The following is a 19,272-nucleotide window of genomic DNA, read 5'->3' as shown; positions in this document are numbered from 1 at the left end:
CTGTGCCTAGACTTGAAACTGTTCGTCTGAGGCCTTTTATCCAGTCTCTAGACTGGCAGACTCTGAAATGTTATTTCCACAATCTCTCTGCAGAAGCATAAACATAATTTTTCAACTGCTGGCCTTTGTTCTGTATTGCTGGCCTAGAGCACATATCAGATTTTATTTTAAAAGAAATGGGTTTTCAGAAAGGATTTGCATGAGAGAATGAATATGTATCCTTTTGATACATATTCACTTTTTAATGAACTCAACAGAGAAGCTTCTACTGAATGTCTTTGGGTACAGTTCTTCAGAGGTGTCTTTTGGGGGGAGGGGTACACTTACACCCACCCTTGCAGTCTCTAAGATGACTGTTAGGGACCAGAAGTATATGCTAAGTGTCTGTCAATTGTGGGGATCAAGCCAAGGGTCCAGCAGCCCCAAATGCTGTTCCTTTCCATTCTCTCAATACCTATAATTTCCCTTTTATCTCCTTGTGTTTATTTTATCCATCAAAACACCACGGAAGCTCTCTCTTAGATTTAAATTCCCTTCCGTGGTTGCTGGAACACTGCAATATCCCATTGGCTGCCTTTATTACAGTCACACAGCAGGCCTGGGACATTGAGGATTATTGTACAATCACTCAGCCTGGTCAGTGCTAGCATCCCTATTCCTTCAATAAATCTGTTGTCCTTTTTCTGTTTGGTGGGCTTAGAGAGGGGATGTGCAATGAGTTATTATCCCACACTTATCAGCATTAAACTGGATTTGACAACTCATAGCTTGGGATTTGAATGATCTAAATCCTTCATCATTTGGCAGCCCTGAGGTTTCCTGGGGGCTTTTTTAAATGGTACTTCTCAATTTATCAGCTGCAGGGTTGGAATCCTTATTTATGGTCAGTGCTGGATTTAGGATGGTGCAGCTGGTCCCCCACACAGGATGCCAAGATGAGGGAATGCATAATAATAATAATAATAAGCCTATATTTATATGGGTACCTATTGAGAAGATTCATAAAAAAGGCAACTGTACCAAAAGGAATTACTGTGAAAATAAGAAATTGGGGGGGGGGGATTTTGTCCTCACTCCGGGTGCCATATTAGCAAAGTCCGCAGCTGTTACGGAGTTCAAAGATAAGATGAGAACTTTGAAACCTGTCTGGGAGTTACTTTGCAACAGAAGTTTTCTGTAGAATCCAGTTCATCCAGAAGAGCAGTCTCAGTCACCATGAAATAGAGCTGGCAAGTGATTCATGCTCTGTGTCCAAAGTAGAACTCCTCCATCCTTTCTCCATAGTGATATGAGTAAACTTCATGTGCAAAGGCACCTCTTTCTTTCCCAGGGAAAGTTCCTATTCTATAAGCACCAGAAGAATTGTGAATGCCTCCACTCCTCTTGTTTCTCTGTGACATCTGAAACCTATCTTTGAAATTTGCCTGATAGCTGCCTCTCTGGAAGGAGATTCCACAGTCTCTGTTGCCTAAGGATTGTTAAAGAGAATGCATGTTGCATTGACTATACCTAGTCAATGAGGACTTTCCCCCAGAAAGGCCTCGGCTTCCACCATGTTAATGACAAATCTATTGGTGAGTAGGATTCCTGACTCACAATCCAGAGGTGGCAGCGCTGTACTTTTTGGCATAGGGATGGGGCAGGGCAGGGTAGAAGTGGCAAGTTTGAGGCAGCCCCACAGCAGTTGCCCCACAGGTGCACACATAAATGCAGGCTCTCCTGACCTTGCCATTGTCTTGCCCCCCCCACCCCCGAGTATAGAGCTGCCTCCACTGGGAGGACTCCACAGCCACCCCCACCCTGCCCCCAAGCTTCAACTGTCCAATAATGCAGGGGCAGGGAGCCTATGGCCCTCAAGATGTTTCTGGACTATCACCATCCCTGAACATTCACCATGTTGACTAAGACTGATGGGGGTCCAACAATAGCAACAACAATTTCTTACCTCCACCCATCTGACTGTATTGCCCCAGCCACTGTGTGTGGCTTCCAGCATAATGAAAGCACAGCAAAATGTCAAGCATTAAAAACTTCCTGATACAGGGCTGCCTTCAGATGTCCTCTAAAAGTTGTACCGTTCTTTATCTCCTTGACATCTGATGGGAGGGTGTTCCACAGGGAGGGTGCCACTACCAAGAAGGCCCTCTGCCTGGTTCCCTGTAATTTATCTCAGTGAGGGAACCACCAGAAGGCCCTTGGAGCTGGACCTCAGTGTCCAGGCTGATCAATGGAGGTGGAGATGCTCCTTCAGGTATACTGGGCTGAGGCTGTTTAGGGCTTTAAAGGTCAGCACCAACACTTTGAATTGTGCTCAGAAACGTACTGGGAGCCAATGCCGATCCTTTAGGATTGGTGTTAAATGGTCCCGGTGGCTGCTCCCAGTCACCCTCATCATTAAGAGGGTCACAGGTTTCCCATTCCTGGTCTTAGGGAAAGTTTGTGTAACTTAATGATGATTATTTTACAACAGTATTAGAGATAAAATTCCAACATGTAAGTGTTAAGACTGACAACAAAACAAAACTGTATACAGAAAGGAAAATAAGTAATTTCCAGGCATAAGAAAAGGAAGGAGATGTTATGATTCTGCAGCCTTTGCAGGTGAGTTGAGGGTTATTCTTTTCTTTTTTAAGATTAAAAGTACAACCCTATAGGTGTTTTCAGAGAAATAAAGTCTACTGTGTTCAGTAGTGTTGCTGTCAGAAACAGTTCATAGGCTTGCGGCTAGGATTTTTTTTTTTTTTTACGAAAGGCAGTTCTCATAATGTACATTTCAAAATGCACGCTAGGGAGCCAGTGTGGTGTAGTGGTTAAGAGCGGTAGTCTCGTAATCTGGGGAACCGGGTTCGCGTCTCCACTCCTCCACATGCAGCTGCTGGGTGACCTTGGGCCAGTCAAACTTCTCTGAAGTCTCTCAGCCCCACTCACCTCACAGAGTGTTTGTTGTGGGGGAGGAAGGGAAAGGAGATTGATTGCTGCTTTGAGACTCCTTAGGGTAGTGATAAAGCAGGATATCAAATCCAAACTCTTCTTCTCTTCTTCTACAAAAGTATCTGCAGAATTTCAACCACCTGTTTCCTTCCCATGAAACAACTTTGAAAGGAATGATATGAAGTGGGAAATCAGCAGGGGTGTGTGTGCGCGCGCACTCAAACACTTTCCCAACCCATAATATTAGGCTGTCAGATTTGGTGAACTGGAATATGGCAAGCCCTATATGAAAATGAAATGCCACCCCTCCTTTTTTACACTATTTCAAGACCCTGCCCACCCACCCATGATGAAAGCATTACACCAGGGGGCAAAAACATTTTCAGTATCCACCCATTTCAGTTCAGACCTGTTTGCAGGCGATATGAAAAAGATGAGGAATTTTATCTCTCCATGGCAATCCAGATGTAGCCCCACCTACATTGCCACCTCAAGCTAGTCTGTGGGTGGGCCATCCGTTTGGTGTATATATTTTTTTGCCTGAAATGAAAAGATGACATTTTTCATGCTGAGTTCTGTGTCTGCTTCTTGCTTTCCATTCCTCCCCCCCCCCCAATAAAAATGGTATTACTCCTGAGGAAATGAAATCCAATCTTCAGTATATTTAGCATTAAAGCAATAAAGAGCATTAATGTACTTCAGAAGAGAGAGAAGTACGGGCTGGCATCATCTGCCTCATGGAGAAAAGAAGGATCACCATGGAAACTGTTTTCGTTGAATTCCGCACTCTCCAGGCACTGCATGTGTAGGAAAGCAAGTAAAAGGGATGGGGCGGCGGGGGGGGGGGGAATCTTAGTTTTTTTCCTCTGTTGCCACAAATCTGCTGCTGGAGTCTTCTCGTGAAGAAGAGTCATGAATTATATATACCGATCGTGCAAATAGCATTATGAATTCGAATTAATATTGCACACTGCATTGGCCTTTAAATGAAGGCTGGTTTGAAGTAGCAGGTGACAATCAGGATCAGACTGTAGTGCATTCCAGTGACACAAGTTAACCCTAAAAATGAACAAGCAGCAGCTTAGGAGTGTCTTTGCAATTTTAAACACTGACAGATGCCACTTAGAAGAATAGAGGATATTTTTCCAACTAGCCAAGGAAAGAAAGGCCACCTCTGCCGCTCTTGGGATTGTGTACTTAGATGCTCATCTCCTGAAAAGGGGGGGGGGGGGCTCAGTCACTTGGGGGTTGCAATCAACGTAGTGCTAAGGTGAACATTCCACCAACGCAACCATTTTTCCTTGCATGATTGAACTTTCTTCCCCTTCCTCCCCTATGTCCTGGAGGTTCCCCAAAACATTCAGAGCAGATTTGGGGATGGCTTGAAGCATGCTTAGAAGGAAGAGGGGCGGAAATCGCCTTGGGTCAGTGCTAATGCTTGCACTAGCACAAAATGCGTGTTGAATGCAACCCTTGGTGTCTCCCATCCAATCTTTCCTGGTGTAACAGGCCAAAGAATTGGTTGGGTTTCCCCCCTCTATTTTATTGGCCCCTGTGTTGCAGAGGAGTTTCGTACTCTGTCTCTGCCCCAGAAATCTTTTAGTGTCTAAGCACTGAGAGCATCATTGGGTTAAAATGGGGGAAGCACCTTGGGTACAAGCCAGAACTGATCCAAGTAACTGCTGATCTAATGCAAGCAGCACCTCAAGTTTGCTAATTAATTATACCTTATAAATGAATTCATATCCTATCGTAATTAGACCAAAGCGACTTTTTTGTATTTCCAGACAGATCTAAGCTTCTATGTTTTTTAGCAAGGACCAGATGACTTTATTAAAATAAGATTTGAGATGTAGGGACAAATATCTGACTTGTGTTTAGCACTCTGGCAGGGCTTTTAGCTTGTATGACTGAAGCTAAGCCAGGAAACTCGCCACCTGTGTCTTTTGTTGTGCAATGATGCTCATGTCCAGCCTGGACCTTTTAGGAAAAGCTGTTTGAGATTCAGAGTGAGGCCTTTCAAATATTTGGGGTTGCACTCCCAATTTAGTCGGTTTTTGGGGGTTAGTATTGAAGACTACTCTGCACTGCCCTTTTTAGATACCATAGTCCCATTGATGGCTGAGGCAGCTGGCATCTTTCTCTCTTTAACTTTAAGTAGTTCCCTTCCATGCCAACTCGTGGCCTTGCCCCCTTGCCTCTGCGCCATGTTTGTTGTTTTCCTAGTCAGGAATCCTTGTGGAGAGGTACAGGCAAAGAAGAATACTTGGTGAGTTCACAGGAATCCTTGGAGCCACAATGGTTGTAGAGAAAGGTGAGTTGCCTTGCCATGGGGTTCAGGTTACTGGCCAGCCTGAATGGAGGCATCCACTCTTGGCAGGTGGAAGAATTGCCTAAAATGATAAGTCCTTGTTAAAGCATGGAAAGCTATCTGCAGTTCTGCATGTATTGTTTCAGTGAAAAGTTAAGAAGAACATTAGATGGTGTTGCTTCAATTTCAACTCCTTTACTTGTTTCTGTTTTCTTCATTTTTCCAATCCTCTTTTGCTCTTGTGGGACTGGGAAACTGCGTGTTTTGTATGAAACCTTCTCCCACCTTCCTGGTTCCTTTTCTTTCTTCATAACAAAGCTGAGCCTATAAGGTTTAGCCTCCTACTCTTACATAAGTCATCTCTCTGCCTCTAGCTCTCCCACTCCCAGGCAAAAGGTCCAGGCAGTGGGGGGGGGGTGTTTGTAGTTAATACTGTGTAACATGCAGTATTATTAATTCTTTCCATTCTGTATTGGTATTGCAAACCCCAAGTCATTAACCTGTGTGTGCTCTCACACTTCACCTTGAAACATTTTACTTCTGTTAATAAATAGTGCAGTTGCAAGATTGGTGTGGTTATTGCTAGCTCTCCAGAATGACTAGCTCTTTGCAGGTCAGTGCTAAATCCTCTAAAGTAAGCAAGCTACTAACAGCCAGTGCAGTGATGTCTTTTACATCTCCTTTAGGGATATGAAGAATACTGTTGAGTAGGCTGAAAGCAAAGAGTAAGGTTACCATAACTTCTGTCTTTAGAGCTTCAGTATGCTGATGACAACATAGTGTGTGCACACTCAGAAGATGACCTACAAACCATCCTAAAAATCTTCGCAGAAGCTTACAAAAAGCTTGGCCTATCACTCAACATCCCAAAAAACAAAGTGCTGCACCAACAAGCACAAAACAACCCCTCTGCAGCGCCACTAATCCAACTCAGTGATTAAAGCATAGCATGTTTGAGGACCAGGAAAACCAAAATACATATTTACAAAGCTATTGTACTACCAACCTTACTGTATGCTTGTGAAACATTGACTACTTAGAAATACCATCTCCAGCTCCTCAAAAGATTCCATCAATGATGTCTCCGGAAAAAAATTATATATCACTTGAGAAGGCAGGTGAACTAATGCCAGTGTACTGGAAGAAGCAAAGATCACCAGTGTCAAAGCATTGATTCTTCAACAAACAACTGGTCGTGTTGTTTGGATGGCTGATTATAGTCCTCTAAACAATAATCTGAACTTTAAAATATTCCAAGCTTAAAAATGGAAAGTGTAATGCTGGTGGTCAACAAAAGCGGTTTAAAGACTCTCTCAAGGCAAATCTTAAAAAATGTAGTATAAACACTGACAATTGAGAAACACTTGCCTGCGAGCACACCATTTACAGAACAGCCTTTACTGAAGGTGTTGTGGACCTTGAAGACAATGGAACGCTGAATGTTTGGCAAACCCTCACTGTGATCAACTCCTGCCCAGAAACCTATGTCCCCACTGTGGAAGGACATGATGGCCTCCACAGTCACTTACGGACTTACTGTTAAGACCATGTTCATGGAAGACAATCTTACTCGGCTATGAGTAATCGCCAAATAATAATAAGAAGAGAAGAATATAAATTCCACTGCAGCCCTTGTGGGTTTCTCAGCTGTTGTCACAGCCCTGTCTACAATGAAATTGTCTTCCTAAATCTATTCACAGCAAGCAAGTGCTATAAATTAGTTAAGACAAACTTCAGAAAGCATTCATGTCTTGGTAAATATGCTTAGTGCTGAAGAGACAGGGCAATATGGAGAAAATTGTGCAAATATTAATAGAGGCAGCATGGAACTCATTATTCACCTGCCTAATGCCATCTGGATGTTCATGGCCCAGCAGGCATGGTGTGGGGGGGAGTATATGTGAGGAGTAAGTTTCTTGCATAGAGAGTGACTGGATCCATGGAGAGTGGGGTCACAGGCTCTTAAAAGCGCAAATCAACATGCATTTGGGCTAAATGGAACTCACAATGGCAACGAACACAGATTACAATTTATCAGGTGGAGTTTACTATATAGTAGGATGTAACCATGTGGGAGGCCAGTTGTCTGTTACTATCATACCTTGTGGAGACAAAACATACCACCTCTTTGCTTCCCCAGATTTCTGAGGACAAGATGAGACTTTATGAGGCATCCACTCCACATGGCTTTCTTGTAATGTCCCATTTCACTATGTAAAATGACATCATTCTGCTGTGCCTCTAGCACCCAATATGATGGTTCTACATCACACATCTGTGTTACACTAGACATTCTGAGGAAGAAAGGAAAAGATGCCTGGGTTGGCGGTGTACCTTGAAACAAGGTCCTGATAGCTGTGTCTTTATTTTTGTTAGATATAACTTGGAAGGGAGCAAATGTAAATTGGGTGCTGAAAGAAGCCCATGACACCATAAAACCTGCTCCCTAACACACAATGAAAATGGATGCCAGAAGCTAAAAATGTGTAAAAGCCTTCATTTTATAAAAGAAGCCCTTAGCTAGCAATACTGCTATGTTGGAAGCCATTTTTCTCCCTCTCTAGTTGTGCTTTGCATTCACTGAAAACTGCACTCAGATGCAGTTGCTGAAGACAGGGAGTAATTGCAATGGAATTAACCCCTGACATATTTTCCTAAGAATAGCCCTGATAAATCCACTCATCAGCAGGTTACCCGCTTACCTTGATGCAGTGTAAACACTCCTTTCTTCCACCTTTTGAAAGGGACAGCATTTGTAAGTCAAATCATTCTCTGCCCAAGCACCTCTCTACTGTATTTTAGTTAAATGTATATTCCATTATATTTCACTTCAGAGAGTTTGAATATTATTAAATAACATAATGCTTCCAGAAATTGCGTTATAGGGGTGGGTTTGGGAGGTGGTCGCCTTGGAGCTGTAAATGTTGAAACATATCCCTGTGGGCTGCAGAAAATATAACTACACATGTATGGCATGTGTAGTTTAGGCAGCACACCTAACACACACACACTTAGTAGGGAGTAAATCCCATTAAACTCAGCAGGATCCACTTAGGCAGCAGATCCTAATGTAGATCTTATTCAGGGCCGACCCAGCCACGAGGCATGGGCTCATTTGCTGAGGAAACACATTTCAGTTTGGTGGTTTACTGTACATTTGTATTTGAAGGGGATGAATTTCATGACTGGCTCCAGGTTTCGGGGGAGCCCCGGGTGAGAGGCCCTTGTGCCCTCCTTCCCATGCACTTTGTCATTTGTCTTCCTCCCTTGATGCTTCAACCTCATTTCTTCCCACTACTGGTGTCCCCTTAGCTCTGGCCCCTTTCCTAAGGCTGAGGCTGAGCAGGGGAGCCAACCACCTGGGCACCCCTACTCCTTCCAGGCTGTGGCCCTGTGGGCAGAATTATTTCGGGGAGGGGAGCAGGGAAGAGGCTGAAAGGAACATATGCTTTCCTCACTCTGCTAACACCGCATGCCCTTCCCATTGGGAGATATATATATATACATATATGCAGTGCTTTTTTCTGGGGGGACGCTGGGGGATGCATACCCCTAAACATTTTGTGAATCTTTGTACTTTTGTCCATTTACTGTATTTATTTTCCCCAATTTGAACTATAAATGGTGATTTTCTTTAGTCAAAACGAGGGTACCCCTAAACATTGTTCTTAGAAAAAAGCACTGTGTATACGTGTGTGTGTGTGTGTGTGTGTGTGTGTGTGAATGAATGAACAAAAATATTCTTTGTTCACTATTGACATGAACATTCAGAATGAAAAAATGGTGTGTGTTTTTACTCTGTAATTAATAGAAGTTTAATCAAAAGATTTCATGTCAGTGTAGATTCTCTGTGGTTTTGAATCCGTTATACTAGACAGTGTGATTGTTAAGGGAAGATTATATTGGAGTGAATCTAGGTGATGATGGAATACAGAGAGCGCTAATGAATAGTATCTCAGGTGGTATTTACCTATTGCTGCTTCCTGAGGATCTAAGTGAGTGGCAGTGATAACTGGCACATCATCCCATTTCACACTGTGGTTCCAAAGTTTGACGTTTGGCAGATACTTGCTGGAGGAGACAACATTTTTCTAGACATTTTTAAAGCAGAATAAACATGCAACTTTTACTCTGTTATTATGAGAGATGCTGATATTTTTTCCTTGGAAAGCACTTTTGTCACAGGGACACTGCATTCTGTCAAGCAGCAGTAACTAGAAAAATGCAGATTGGCCTTCAACCGGCATGTTGGTTATCACTGTGACTACAGCGTGGAATGCAGTTGTAGTAACCTCAGGTGCCATTTCTGATAGTGCCTGTGACTTCCCGGGTATTTCCAGTACCATGTTGTCAATGTTTTATGTAATGAATTTTTAAAAACTTCTTTAGAAACCAAGGATTCCAACTCTGATAGCAGGAACATTATTGTAGCCTTTAAAACAAGCAAAAAAGTGTTTACCTTCTTAGTTTGCTGCAACATCCAGTGATCCTTGCCTTCTCTTTGGAAGATGACATTGTACACTCCCCCTTTCAAGCAATAAGAGTGCACACCTCCCTAGATTGCTGTACATCACTTGAAAATTAATAAAGAATAATGTTTAACAGACCATCCAGCTAGGTTATTTCCCCCTCTCCTGCAGCAAGGCTGCTTCATCCCATAAATCACATGGGACCTGGAGATTGCACCACTGGCCAGCCCTCATGAGATGCTATTTGTAAAGACTCGTGCTTTTCCCACACACCATCCCCCAGCCGGTGTAAACATTCCAGCCATTTATGTTGGTGACAAAAGCAAGAGTGTAATGGCTGACTATTTGAAGTGCTCATATGGATTTTTAAATCTTGACAATTCTTTGCTTACAATGTCTATGAATTCGCTTTATGATATTCAAGTATAATAGAACATCCAACTGCTCCATAGAAATTCCACAGGGGAGGCAAAGCCCTGACGGTGGTTGTTCCTGTAACCATATAGGCAACGAAGCCTTTAGATGCCTGTGCAAAGCCAGTTTGCAGTTAACTTAAATTGCCTTTGTCTTTTTCTTTTCAGCTGACATTATCTCTACAGTAGAATTCAACCACACAGGAGAATTACTAGCGACAGGGGACAAGGGGGGTCGCGTTGTAATATTTCAGCGTGAGCAGGAGGTAAGTGCTGGTGAATGCAAAAATGCCCATTTTTATCCTTTTAAAAGAAGCTTCCTGCTGCTTCCTAATCTTTGCGTGTCAGTCTTCACCCTGCTTCTCTTCTAGCAAACTAAAAATTGCAAAAAAGTCCATTAACATCAATAGGCCAGCTTCTGTCTCATGAAGCACCCTGCAAATACCACATTTTCTGCATCCTTTTGCTTCCTTTAACAGTCAGTGCCGGCTGCAAATCTAATATAAACTGAATACTGCTGAAGCATCATAAATTCAAAGACACCCAACTGCCTTGTTTGCCCAGCCAAATAATGCTTTTAAAGTCTGATTTGTTTAATCATTAGTACGACTTCTCTTGGTTCTTTTTCTTTTGCTCTCTCAACTGCTTTACTTTGCAAAGGTATGCATAGTCTTATTCTGGTAAACACTGATGCAGGGCCTTAAACAACAGTAGTGATGCTGTTGCTATATGCCAGTGAAAGATATATGATAAGGTTTCACATATAATTAAACTCCATAGTGGAAGCACGGTATTGTCAGTTAGGATTTCTTTCCACTTGTATAATTGCTTGTTGGATGTGGGTGTGTATTCTATATAATTATTTAGAAAGGACAGTTTTTATTTCTATAGAATACACAACATGGGCCATTCCCAGGATATGATTCCCAAGTATATCTTTTTATTCTAATCTGCCCTAGTCTGCAGAGATATGTCTTACTTGAATGGAAAGGTATTACTGGATCAAAAAGGCAGGAATTTGATAACAGCTTGAATTGATCCCACTGGTGCAAGCAGAAGACACTTCCAAATGTAGATGTGTGTGCTGAAGGTTTTCAGTTTCTTCTCATCTACACCCTACACAGGCAATCCATACACTTGCAAAAACGGTTTTCTTCAGTTAAGGGGATCATTCATTAACTCACATAGCAGGATTATTGGCATCTTGTGAATATCTCAAACTATGTAGGATCACTTTCATCTATATGGGAGTAATGTCTCACTTGTAACATTTCAGAGAATGCTATGAGCAGACATTTATGAGAGCCTCTAGTAGAAATACTAGCATCAGGCAGCATCATTTTAATACAACACATTATTTGTGGCAGAATCAGCTCTTATGAATGACATGCCATATTCTGGCCCCATCAGCTTGATAAAGTGGTGCAAGGGTGGAAAATGGTCAATTGCTTTCCCCCAGTCATGGCTTGGTTAAAATGCATCTGACGAAAACTGATTTTCAATTAGTACAATTTAAAATCTGAATGTTGCTGTCTCCAGAATATTTATGTTTAAGGCCTGCAGTACTGCCCCAGTGCTTAAGGTATTGGCGTCAACTCATTTACATTAAATGAATGCATGTAGCTGTTTCGGTACAATTTTTTTTTTTTTTTTTGCTGAGTACCCTCAATTGGGCTATTACAGTGGCAAAGCATATGCCTGTGCTGCCCCAAGGGGGCGGGGTGTAGAGGGAACCCTCCCACATGCCACAGTTCAGGGTAGGAGAGGGGCAGGAAAGCTGCCGCCCACTCTCTCCCTGCTCTCATCCGTCAGGCGCACCTTGCCGGGACCGAGGTGGGATGCTCTCTGCCGCCAGATCAGATATGACCACGGCAGAGCTGCTGCCACTGGGCACGAGGTGTGCTGCAGCTGAGGCGGGTGGGCAGCAGCGCTGCCATCCACTCACCTGCCCTCCTCCCCCCAAGTCAGGCCTGACCCGGGGCGGGGGCAGAGCTGCACCAGGCACAAGCGCCGCAGCCAAGGCGCAGCTCCTTCTGGTGTGGAGCCAGGCTCCAATGAGGGAACATGCTGTGGAGGTGCCTGTTTGCGCCCCCTCTCAAAATTGCTCCCGGGGCCACGGCCCCCATGACAAACCCCACGCTACACATCTGGGCTGTTGGAGGGTGTCATCTAATTTGGATCAAACAATCTGATGAAGTTATGCAGGTTGCATATACTCCCATCTAGGTGGGGATTTTAAAACTCCCTAAAATAATGTGCATCTTTAGCTGAATTGAATTTATCTCATCAAGTGTTGAAGACTCATTGCAGTTACTTTTGTGCCAAATAATAACCATATGTGGTTATGTCACCTCAGCTATGAACTTACTAGTTGACCTTAGGAGAAGGAGTTCCCTTTGAAGTCTCTTTCCTTCCCATATGCAACATGTAAGTAATGATACCAGCCAACTTTAGTTACAGGCATGGATCCGTCTTGGAATATCTTCAGGGAGCAAGGTTAAGAAATCTCTGGCTGAGTCCATGGGGACTCAGTGGTGGGCAGACAAGGCAGCTCTGCAGGCCGGTGGTCTGATCTGACATAAGGCAGTTTAATATGTGGATTTTTACTGTTATAATGCAAAGTGCTTTGAAACAGAGTCCTATTTAAATATAATCTGTAGTATTTCAAACATGTCCATTATGGGCTAGTTCACACACTGATTTCTCCATGTGACCTCTCATGTGCACAGGGGTCATGTTGGGGAAATCTCAGTGTGAACCAGACTGTGTCCAATTCAGCTCAGAGAAGCCAGTGACCTTTTTATAAGCTTGCATCAGTGGGACAAAGTTTTGCTGTAATTGTGGAAATGGTTTCTGCCCACATATAACAGTGTACAGACCAATTCACCCAGAGGAGTGTCTATGCAATTCATTGTGTGGGGGAATTGCATGGAAGAAATAAGCAGATGGCTCGCATGTGTGAACTGGCCTTAGGATTGGGCATCTGGATACTGTCAACTAGAAGTGCCTCATAGTAGCATAACAGCAGTTTTCAGGATAAAGGCAACTTTAGACCATTTTGTATGCTTTCCATTCCATCCTGGGTTGTTATTATTATTTTTAATTCTGTTAGGCCTGTAGGCAAATACTGCATTGAGCTGTGATCCTGGGCATAAGCCAAGTAAGGTTTGCCCCTTGATTTGAGCCACTTTCACGCCTTGCCAATATGTTTTGGAGATAAACGTCAGGGAGGCCTTCATTCATTCATGGAACAAAGGTGCTCTTCCTGCTTCCTATCATCAGCCTGCAGAGAAACTGACACACGAGGAGGATGCATTGTGCAGGAAAGATCTCTTGTGTCTGCTTTGATATCTAAACTGTAATGTGTCACCATAATCAGACATTTCCCTGTCTTTTAACAATCCTCTGAGAACAAAAGAATCAATTGAAAATTTGCTAGCTCTGGCTCTTTTAAGAATCCCTTTATTGTTTCTTTCCCACTCCCACAGAGCAAAAATCAGCCCCATCGCAGGGGAGAATATAATGTTTACAGCACATTCCAGAGCCATGAACCTGAGTTCGATTACCTGAAGAGCTTAGAGATAGAGGAGAAGATCAATAAAATACGATGGCTCCCGCAGCAAAATGCAGCCTACTTCCTTCTCTCCACCAATGGTATGTTGTAGTAATGACAGATAATTCTTTGCTTTCCAGCCAAATATCCTGCTATGCTTTGATGGCTTGCAATAATTAAAACTTGTAATCTCACTGCAGGATGGGTAGGTATTACTTTCTCTCTCTCATATAGGGGTGGAGCGACTGAAGCTCACAGGCTTTGTAAGATGGTGGCAGTGGCTGTAATAAAGCCCCTTTTCATAATGTAAGTCAACAGCCCATTAATATCAGATCTTACTTGGAACTTCTTAGTGCAGTTGTACCTCTGCATAGAACTAGACACAGGTATCTGACTGAGTTCAATTGCCCTCTCCTCTGTCACGTGTCCTAACATGTTTCATGTATCTTCACATTATGACTGTTCCACACACACTGCTACTTGTGAGATAATGAACGGCATGGCTTAAATAAGAACTTAAATTATCCTTGGGACAGTTCTCACAATTTTGCTTTAGTATGTGATTTTAGCCTTTCTGAAGGCATTTTACATTAGCACTGCCCTTCCCAAACATCCTATACACTTTCAGATTTCCTCTTATTTTTTTATCCGGGCATGTAACTTGAAAACAGATGTTATTGTCAGTGATGATTAGTATGCTGGGGAACCTTCATCTGAAAGAACATTACTTCATACCATATTTGATAGTTAAGGGAAAGGACACAAATTTTAAACTTACAACTTACAACCAAGGCCAAGTACTAAAAAACAGAGCTATAATGATAGTTTTTAAGATGTCTCCCAAGCATCTTCTATATGGAGGAAATCTCTCTCCATTTGCAAAGAGAGCTTGAAGCTAAATTGTCTTAGGCAAAAAAGAAGAAGAAAAACGTTTTTTCATCCCCTACCACTTTATTTTTATTTAGTTTGAGGGTTGTTCTCTTGCCCCAGTTCGGGAGCATACTTCTCCCATAGCTTGTTTCAAAGCAGCATAAATTCTACCCTCCTGCAGCCTACCTTTCTGTTCCTACCTTCCTGTTTATTACATGGAAATGATCTATTGGTGTTGGATCCAGTCTAGTGCTGAGAATAAAAATCTGGGTCTTTTGTCTTCTGTAAAAGCCCATAGTAAGAGGAAGACTTTAAAAAAAAAAAAAAAAAAGAATATCCGAAAACAAGATGGAAGCCCAGTTTTGAAAAACATCTCAATTTGAGAACTCTTTTAAATAGGAGAAGCAGAAATGTAGATATGCCATTTGCAGGCATTCCATTATTTCGTGTATTAATTGCACTGTGGCCTATAAACAGGGTGTCCTTGTGATGATTACAAATCAAACAATTGCAGGGCATTGTTCTGAGGGATTACATACCTTCTACAGAACACTTAACATATCAAGAAATAGACTGGTTTAATAAAACAAACTCACTGTACCTTTTTATAGGGTAGAAAGAAAACCCCTTCTTGATCATATAGAACCCAAGCACAAGAGAAGAGGCCATCAAAATAACTTCTCTAATGCATACTTTTCTCAGCTCTCTAAGAAAAGCTCCAACTTGTCTTATGTAACCAACCAGGGATAGTTCACACATAAGAAAAGCAACCATACGCTCTCCAATTTTGTTCTGGTTCAGTTTTTATATACCCGTCAGTTTATGCATAATGCACTGACCTTGATCTAGTGTTAACCGCAGTGAAGTTCTCTGACCTCATGATTGTGCTGGGGAGCCTCTGTCAGAATTACACTCTTCTACGATAATAGGGAGGGAAGGAGGGAAGAAGCATTCCTAATTTGTTTCAGTTTTCATTCGTGCTAAGCTTATGTTTCATGTTATGTTTAGATAAATATCATGAGGATCCAGTGATGTTACTAGGATGAATGAAGCCTTAAGATGGATGTGACTTAATTACTACAGGAGAAAAAAGGGGGGTCTAATTATCTCTCATAGTCAACTTACTTTGTGTTAAAGAATTTACCCTATTGATCATTGTAATAAAATTCTGAGAGTTATTAAACTCATTTGGGGGAAGATTCACTGAAACACAATGAAGATTAATTATGTAGCCTAATGTTCTGTTAATTGAGTTTTTAAATAGTTTTTTGATTAACAGGAATATTATTCAGGAAGGTGTTTTCATATACTTATAAATACCTCAAAATGATTCAGAGTTCTCTGCTACCTTTTCTACCCAAATATTCCCATTCTGTTCCCAAAATAACATGGCGTGTGGAAGGGTCCTTTGATCAAAATGAGTTAATACAACAAAATTAACAGGAGTCAACTGGAATCCCCAGAAAAGGGGGTGGAGGGAAATGAAGATGAATAAGATTGTCTTTAAAGGCTGGTGGGAGCAATGACAAACTGCCAATAGAGCACCCGCCAGGAGGGGGAAAAGAAAACACCATTATTCAGAATAAAAGCCACATGTTCCTGAGGCTCTTTCCCTGAAGGACTTCATGGCACAACGATAAATGGGATGACAACAAAATGATGAAGCCAATGGAAATATCCACCTGACAGGCAAGCTGGCAATTGTGGAATTCAGCACAGATTCAGTGTCGATGATAAAACGTCAGATTTTATTCCTTTCACTGGGAGGAGGGAGTTGAAACTGACTTTTGAGTAAATTACGGACATGATTGGACTCCTTTCTAGTTTGTACTTTGTCACCCTTTGGACTTGCAATGTAATCTGTTGCAATCAAAGCTCAGCTAAAGCAGTTAGCTTTCATGTAACTCTAAATTGCTTTTATAGGATATTGCGCATGCTAGTTTTCTTGTCTAAGCTGTTCCCTCAACCTGTGCCAAAGTAAAATTCATTCAGCTTGACATATGCAATGTGCAGAGACCAGATTACAATCAGGAACCTTTTGCAGACGAGACACTGGAATCTACTTTTGTGGCTTACTGGTTCAAAATTTGCTTGAAATATTCAAACATGATAGATAGGCTGCATAGTCATGAATGTTGTTATTTCCTTTTGCCAAATTGGCAGGAATAACTGGTGGCATGTGTTTCTTCAGCATGCGATCAGAGAAGAAATCCTTGTAATTGCCCCTTCTTAATTTTACATAAAGCTGTGCTTTCCCCCTGCTATATTGAAATAAGATCAAATGCCTCACTGCGCCAAGGCCAATTATTGAGAGAAATGCATGGTTTAGGCCACCATTACTAGGTCAGGGTATAAACATTAAAAATCTTCCATTTGACCTACTTTAGTCTGAAAAGTCACAACAGTTTCTTGGACCACTGGTTATGTCTAAATATATAGAAAGGAAAATTCTGCATAGGCATCTTGTGTGGATTACTTTTAATTATCTAAACACAGAAGTTTAAGGGGACAGCGGCTATATGAGTAGCAACATTCTATGGATTTGCAGCACCCTCTATATTTGGTCCCTGTAGGGGATAGGGAAGCCTTGCATTATCCTTCTCCAGTAATCTCCTACTGCAATTGAACAGGGAAACCTCAATCCTTTCTGAGTCTTTTGCAGTGGAGTTAAAGGAAAGTGGTCCTTGTGGGGCTGACCCTGAATGTGCTTCTGCTTCAGGTTCAGAGTCCGTCCCTCCACTTTTTCACTCATAAAAGCTTCTGTGTCATTTCTGATCATTGATTTGAGCAAGAATGAAACCTGATCATGCTACCTGCAGAGGGCATGGTGTGAAAACTGCATTGGAGCCAAGTCTGTGATCCTCTATTTCCTTAGTCATGGGCTCCCTTGGTGACCCTGAGCATGTCACTAACTTGCAACCGCAGTTTCCCATATGAATTACTGTTGTTTTGAGACTAATGTGATACAAAAAAACCAACCCCTGTCCTATAATGAGCTGCGTAAATAACAAATAAAAAAAAAACATTGTGGAATATTAAATGTATTATTATTCAATACCATTCGATCTGGCTTAGAAAAAAATGTCAATTGGGTATTCCTGTTGTCTTCTAGATAAAACTGTGAAGCTATGGAAAGTGAGTGAACGCGACAAAAGACCAGAGGGCTACAATCTCAAAGATGAAGATGGACGGCTCCGAGACCCCTCCACAATTACCACACTACGGGTACGGCAAATGCATATTTCCGGGAGGGGGGGCATTTCCCCTGCAAAAAAGTCAGAATTTCTTTATTTCATCAGTCATGATCTCAGCAAAAAACAACAGCCCACAGCATTTCTGTCTGAAGTACAGTGGTACCTAGGGTTAAGAACTTAATTCGTTCTGGAGGTCCGTTCTTAACCTGAAACTGTTCTTAACCTGACATTCCACTTTAGCTAATGGGGCCTCCCGCTACTGCCGCACCACCACTGCGCGATTTCTGTTCTCATCTTGAAGCAAAGTTTTTAACCCGAGGTACTATTTCTGGGTTAGTGGAGTCTGTAACCTGAAGCGTCTGTAACCCGAGGTACCACTGTACTATTGGCATGTTTCCATACAGGGGCCTAATATTGCAAATGGGTAATTGGGAACAGGTATTTTTTTACTTACTGGATTTTCCCCAGAAAGGGACAATCTTAATTAAATGCAGTGTGGGGGGGGGGGCGTGAGATACGGACTGATATGGACATTTTGATGCCAGTGACGTCATGTGGGTGCTGCAAAATACCTGCATGTGTGAGGAGTGCTGTTCACACCATTAACACCTGTCTGGGAATACCCTTTCTTTGCACATTAGATGTTAGTAGCATGATCAGAGTGTTAATTGTCCCTGTCATAGTAATGAGATAGTGTTTGACACTGTAATGAGGACGGTAGCCTTGCCATTGCTTAAGGCAGTCTCGCCAAAACACCTGTGAATTCTTTGGAGTGTGGTGCATATAGCAATTGCAGTTGGGTTTAAACAAGCCGTGTTTCTACTTTGGATTCTCAGCTCGCTTTGGTCTCGTGTTCTAGCTGCCAGGGTACATTTCTGTTAGGAGTTCAGCTAATTGGAAGTAAGGGAGACATCACTGCCTGCTGTAGCTGACTGACTCAGAGCAACGGTTCTTTCACACATTCTGGTTTTCTTACACAGAGGTTATGTGCATTCTGATGGTTGCCTACTTGAGATACCGATGGTGTGAACAATACCTGCACTATAGTTCACACACTCACACTTGTTCAACACAGGTGTTTTCTATGTCCGGCAAAACGGTAATGTATAGAAAACACCATATCCCAACCCATGCTGTAGAAAACCTTGGGTTATGTTATTCATAAGCTATAGTAGTACAAATAGTGCTGCATAAACAACAACAACAGCTCAGCAAGACAGTCAATACTAAGTAGAAGAAACATCTGATTGCTTTAGTACCAGAACACCTCAAGAAAATTGGGTTTCCTGTTTGGGTTGTCAATTCCTGACCTAAGGTGTTTTCCTTTTGCTGCACCAACTATGTAAGAGGAGGAGATTTGACAGACATCACCTCTTAGCAGAGTGATGGAAGAAGCTTCAGCTGGTACACATTGCTTTACAGCAGCCAAAGCACAAGGTTCTGTTTGGCAGAAGTTCATGTTGCGGTCCTGTATTCACATTCTGAAAAGCACCCCATAGATGTCTTTGTCTCTCTTTCCTCAAGTAGCAAA

The 19,272-nt window shown here is 42.2% G+C and overlaps 1 protein-coding gene across 5 annotated transcripts in view; it reads left to right on the top strand.

The window, feature by feature from the left end:
* The window catches only part of PPP2R2B (protein phosphatase 2 regulatory subunit Bbeta), a 253,230-nt gene that overhangs the window by 155,950 nt on the left and 78,008 nt on the right, over nt 1-19,272 (top strand). For all 5 annotated transcript variants that reach the window (XM_083600229.1, XM_083600230.1, XM_083600232.1 and 2 more), the window contains 3 exons: nt 10,293-10,390; nt 13,613-13,778; nt 17,660-17,772. In XM_083600229.1, the coding sequence (XP_083456355.1) occupies nt 10,293-10,390; nt 13,613-13,778; nt 17,660-17,772 (377 nt within the window). The remainder of the gene's footprint in view (nt 1-10,292; nt 10,391-13,612; nt 13,779-17,659; nt 17,773-19,272) is intronic.

Source organism: Podarcis filfolensis (genome assembly GCF_964270895.1).
Source record: "Podarcis filfolensis genome assembly, chromosome: 2".
In the NCBI taxonomy this organism is placed as follows: domain Eukaryota; kingdom Metazoa; phylum Chordata; class Lepidosauria; order Squamata; family Lacertidae; genus Podarcis; species Podarcis filfolensis.
Note: the sequence above shows the minus strand (reverse complement) of the source record. Positions and strands in the feature narration are given on the sequence as shown.